We start from the raw sequence: 5602 nt of genomic DNA on the forward strand, positions 1-5602 counted from the left end.
AGACAGACAGACAGACAGACAGACAGCAAACTCATTATTCAACCATGTTGGAGGGAATCACGGATGGATGCACATTATTTTGATGAAAAATTTGTACATGATGAAATACTGTCAGATTTTTTATGTTATGATGAGATTGATGCAGCTTAGATCGGTTAGCTATCCTAATATTCAGGCCTTTCCACCCCATTGTTATGCATAGCCAAATATAGTGTTAAATATTATGTAAATCTTATATCATGAGCTCAGCTTTAGTCAAAACAAAATTGCCTTGTTTTGAGACCACTTATGATCACTTTGTACCTTATTTATTTTTATTTTTTTATAAAAAAATTGTTTAAACTAGTTTCTGTCTGACACATAGACCGTTAATATTAATATCAATAATATACAGTCTATGGTCTGACACTTATTTCATACTATTACTTAAATAGGGAAACTGCTGTTTTTTTCCGACCAACACATGGTCAGTCGGTGATTTATTTATTTATTTTTAATTCCCCATTAACTAGGAAGATCTACATTTGTGTTGTGCATTTCAAAATAGGCTTTGGATAAAATGAACTAGGTTTTATTCTTCCAGGGTCATTGCAGATATGAACGAAGAGACGAAAGCGACGATGCCAATTCTGTTTTTTGCCTTAGGTATGTGGAGCCTTCCTGTCCACAGACTGGGAGGAGCGCAAGAGAGGAGGCAACAAATTGAGCTTCTTTGGCACAGGGGAGTGCTTTGTCTTCAGGGTGAGTTTATTTCTAGTATCTTTACTTACTAGTTAACTTTCTCAAATTAAGTTTCTCTGGCTCAATTAAAGTTTTCAATTTGAGCAGTACCACACTATAGCCACCAGAGGGCAGAATCCACCTTGTTTTTGCATGTTCTTGAAATCTGTGTCACTGGACCCACTTGGCGGGTTAGGCTATTTGGAAAAAGCCTGCCTAGTAGGTCACACTTCACCATACTGTCATTGCCATGTCTGCAGAACAACCACACATTGTGCCCTTCAGCTATAATAACACATGTGCTAAGAATAGCAGAACAGACTGGTTCTCTAATGCCTTCTATATAAATTATTTACTGGTTATCTGTGTTGATGCACAGCTGCGGGCTGTGTGAGCCAGAAAACGCCGTGATCTCACACACTAATACTTAAGCACACACAGATCGGAAACTCCTGTAAGCTGATCCAGTAGTATCTGGCCTCGCCATCACCTGACACCAGAAGAAAATGGAGACCGTCAGCAAGGACTGATGTCTATCAGATATTTTTTTATTTAGTTAATGTGATACTTTATTTAAACAGGTAGTCTCATTGAGATCATGATCTCTTTTTTAAGAGACACATGTGCACAAGAATAAGCATGAACAGTTTAAGTTTGTTTACAGAAAATTCATGTCAAGTTTAGTTTTTACACTGGGAAAAGCAATTTAAAAATTGGAATTGCAAATACTTGGGTATAGTCTTGAAATGAGAGATTTTATTATCAAAGTTTTTTTCTAGCTCATTCCATAAACATAAGCATAGTATTTATAACCAGCACTTCCAAGCTCAGTTTCAACGTGCGTAACAGCTTAAGTTACAATGTCCTGTGTCTCGACAGTGTATGAGACCAGAGAGCAGAGATGATGAGGCTGTTTTCGTTGCAAAGCCTTATAGATAAATGACATACAATGCAACTCCAGTTTGTTAGTTAAATGCGCAGTCGAGGGTGGGAGAAACGCAAAATAGTAGTCAGGTCATCACATGAAGTATCTATTAGGTTAGATATCAGGGCTTTTGAGATCATTTCTTTACCACTTTGTATATGTGTGATACTGTTAAAGAAAATATATATCTCTTTTTATGTAAATGATTGTGCAGTACCATTCCATTTAGCGTGAGCTGCTCAGGTGTGTAATCGATGAAGAATGCCTGTTTCCCTTGCTAGCTGAAGCCAGAGATGGAGCGCTATGAGTGGGTTGTGATCAGACACCCTGAGTTAGCCTCCTCTATCAAGACTGAGGGCCAGGAAGACACCGCCTCCTCTGAGGGACAAAACTCCGACAACAATGGTTTACAACAGCCGGAGAGACCTGTTGGAGACCTGTCGCCCTTCCTCTCTGCACGCCACTTCAACCTCAACTCCAAGAATACTTCCATGTTCATGGCTGGCAACTTTGACTCCATCATAGTGGGTGAGTGGATTCATTACTGTGTGTAACTGTTGTGTATTTGGCATTTCAGGTCTCCCTTCTACATGGAAGTTTTCTCTTTCGCCATAGCTGGCCAAATGTAGATAATTTGCAAACTGTTTGCTCTTGTGTCCGATCAGGGGGAGGTAATGGCAACGCTCTCTACATCGACTCTGAGCTCAACCATGGGCGCGCTGGCAGCTGCGCCACCTTCGACAACCCGCCCCTGTGTGCCGAGAGCTTCCAGGTCTCACTGCTAGAAGCGTGGGGCTTCCAGGACGCCATGGCCTCATAATGCTGTACACATAACCACAAAGTACACATGCATACATGGAGATCCAAACAGGCCTCGGACACATATATGCATGTACATTTTAACATATAAAATATGTTATAGCAGAAACTAAAATGTCCAGCAAAGTGTTAGAGGTGAAAAACACAGGTATGAAAACAAAACTACACCCGTCCTCCAAATTCATATATGATTAACTATTTTTTTTTATTTATTAATGCAAATAATCCAAATTGTAAACCAAAATTGTGATATTTTTGTGTTTGATTTCTGTGTTTGTTTATTTTTGTATAACAGATTTATAATAGGGTGTGCTAATTATGTTAAATTGTCTGGTAATATGAAGGAACTCTGGATTAACTCTAGAAAAAATAAGATAAAATGTTAATTTAGAAGATTATGTGTTGGCTATAGTGTGTTCATGCTGAGCTGAATCATGTGAATTTCTGAATGTCAATTCAGTATCATATGTTCTGTGGATTAGCTCAATCTGCCAAATTTACTGTATAGCTATCTCTGCAGTTGTAAATGTTATTTACCAGGCCATAAGGTTTTTAAGATACAATTTGTGAAGTCAAGACTTTGTTTGGTGAGATGTTAATAAATGTTGTAAAACTATGTAAAGACGTAGTGAAGTTCCAGGTCAGCTATTTTTTTGTCAAGTCCTGATGCATTTCCCCTACTTTGATTTGCTGTATATATGTGTTAGATCTAGTGAAATAATGTGGTTAAATGTTTGTGAAGATCAGTGGTGAATTTAAGGGTTGCCATTTTGCACCATATGTCAAAGCTTTCTTTTGAATGAGTGGCAGTTTCTCCTTTTTTGTATTGTGTGAAAATCCATGTGAATAACTGAAATGTTTTTTGTTTTTTAAAGAAAGAAAAAAAAAACTCAAGGTGTTTCTGGTTTACAAGTAATGGAGATAAGTGCAGTTTGCTCATCCTTCTCTTACCCATTTCCTGCTACTTCCGTCCTTTCCAGTGTGAAAGTAGTAACAAAAGAAGTCCAAAATTATGCCCTGTTGACAAAGTGTTGTGGTTATACACACTGTTTGTATCTGTGTGTTCCAACATGTGCTCCAATGAAATATCAATTGTTAAAATGTATTCTACATGTGAAAATACAGCAATATGCTTTGATCAGAGCAAGTGACTTGGTCTTTGTTTTGTCTTGCTGCTTGTTGCATTTTCATCCAGATCTATCACATCTGTGTCCCCGCAAAGAGACGGGTTCACACTGTCACAGAAGTGTGCCAGATGCCTTTTTAAAGTCATCTGACCGTAAATCTACCCCCTAATCCTGCTGGACTCCTCATCGTTACTATGCTTGTTGGACATGTTAAATCATTATACAATAGTTACACAAGTCATACAGTCACTTTAATTTAAATGTGTTTTTTTCTGTGCATCTTTTTTAATACCAAAAACTAATGCAAATTGTTTCTAATGTTTTTATTACATTTTTCTTTTTTAAAACCACAAGTTGTGGGACAAACAAACGTAACACATTGTTACGAATGACATCCACAGCAGTTAGGTCTGGGCGTGAAACAAGAAAAAAGTGTGTGACTCCTAACTCAGTCATACACACTTCTTGATGCACGCTGTCTATTTTTTGTTTGGATGTCTCTGCTTCGTGGAAGCTGATGGCGAACTGCATGACTGGAAAATATTAAGCAGCCATGAATCAGACATACCTACAAATATATCTGTAAAGGCCTTCTCCTTTTATAGTCAGCTATGTTGAACTCATTGTTAAATTTCAATCAAACCCAAATAGAGAAATAGGACCCACAGAGTCAAAGGCACTGTATTTACGATACACTGTACTTATGTAGTGATTTACTGATATCCGATCTATGTCAATACTGTACATGAAAGCTGTATTAATGTCCAATTCATTTGCAGGGTGTGGCCCAGCCCAATGCATTTGGAGAAACATAGTACATGGCAGAGTGGTGGAGTAATTCCTTCGGTGCAGTAAGTGGCATTGACTCTTGCCGAGGCTGTGCTGTTCATTCAGGATTCTCACTCTGCTAATCACACATGCACTTCTATATTTAGCTGCTCCTTTGGGTGTCGGTCTGGCGCATCTCCTGAAAACCACGCTTTCCTCAAGTAGTAAGGTGCTTAAGTATTTAACCCTACACTGAGATGGGTCTCTCCTTGACCAGCCCCCATCCCACCCCTCAGACGACAAAACAGCGTGGACGGGGGATTAAGAGGCCGATTTAGGAGGGCCTGACAAATATTGTTTTGAATCACAGACTGAATATTGCAATGTGGTTATTGGGAGCGAGGTCTTTGCTTCCACCCAGTCTTACTGATTACATGTTGCAAATCTGTCCTTCAATAATATTAATCATTTCCATTCTTTCTTTAAGGCTGTTGTACAGGAAAGCAAAATTTTGTTTGTGTGTGTTGTTAATGCAGAATTAAAGTTTTTTTTTCCCCCAAAGCATTAGCATTTTTAAATGAATGAGTTATTTATCCCAATGAGAATGAAACCCAGAGTTGTGTTTCTGTTCACACACTGAAACCAGCCAATATGGGGACAATTCCAAACCTGAAAGGAGCTTAGCTTAGTGACTTTCTTTATTTAGATCCTGGGCAAATCTAAGTTGGTCTCTCTGTAGAGTGATATCCAGGTCTGATCATATATTGAAATACCAGAACCACATAAAAAGGAGGATCTAGATCTAGATTCATAGTATACTGCATATTAACAATTAGTACCAAATGCTTTATAATGCATCTTAAATAGTATTTTTATTGAATCATGCCCTCGTGAGAATTTCTCAGTTTCCTGTTTCCCTTCCTTAAAACAACATCTATAAGACCCTTCACAAAATATGCCATGTTCTTATACTCTCCTCTTACAACCTATTGACCAGTGCCACTCAAGGACAAAAGGATCCTCCTTATATTTGTATCCATCCAACCAAAACAATGAGGACACAACAATGTGTAGGTACATGGGCTATATCATATTGCAGGATGTTGTCTAATGCGCTGATTGCAGATGTCCACTGAATATGTATCCCAGACAGGAACATCCTAATCCAACCTCAAACGAAAAGCAACGTCCCCCGTTGACCTAAAAGAGTCAGTTCTGGATCAATGAGTCAGTCGGCAGAGAA

At 38.5% G+C, this 5602-nt stretch overlaps 1 protein-coding gene across 3 annotated transcripts in view; it reads left to right on the top strand.

Moving 5' to 3' along the window:
• tbc1d24 (TBC1 domain family, member 24) overlaps positions 1-3607 on the top strand; it is a 9826-nt gene extending 6219 nt beyond the window's left edge. For all 3 annotated transcript variants that reach the window (XM_032503086.1, XM_032503088.1, XM_032503087.1), the window contains 3 exons: positions 646-741; positions 1927-2173; positions 2311-3607. In XM_032503086.1, the coding sequence (XP_032358977.1) occupies positions 646-741; positions 1927-2173; positions 2311-2465 (498 nt within the window). In that variant the 3' untranslated portion in view covers positions 2466-3607. The remainder of the gene's footprint in view (positions 1-645; positions 742-1926; positions 2174-2310) is intronic.
• Positions 3608-5602: the final 1995 nt, after the last annotated feature.

This window comes from Etheostoma spectabile, chromosome 21 (genome assembly GCF_008692095.1).
Source record: "Etheostoma spectabile isolate EspeVRDwgs_2016 chromosome 21, UIUC_Espe_1.0, whole genome shotgun sequence".
Classification (NCBI taxonomy): domain Eukaryota; kingdom Metazoa; phylum Chordata; class Actinopteri; order Perciformes; family Percidae; genus Etheostoma; species Etheostoma spectabile.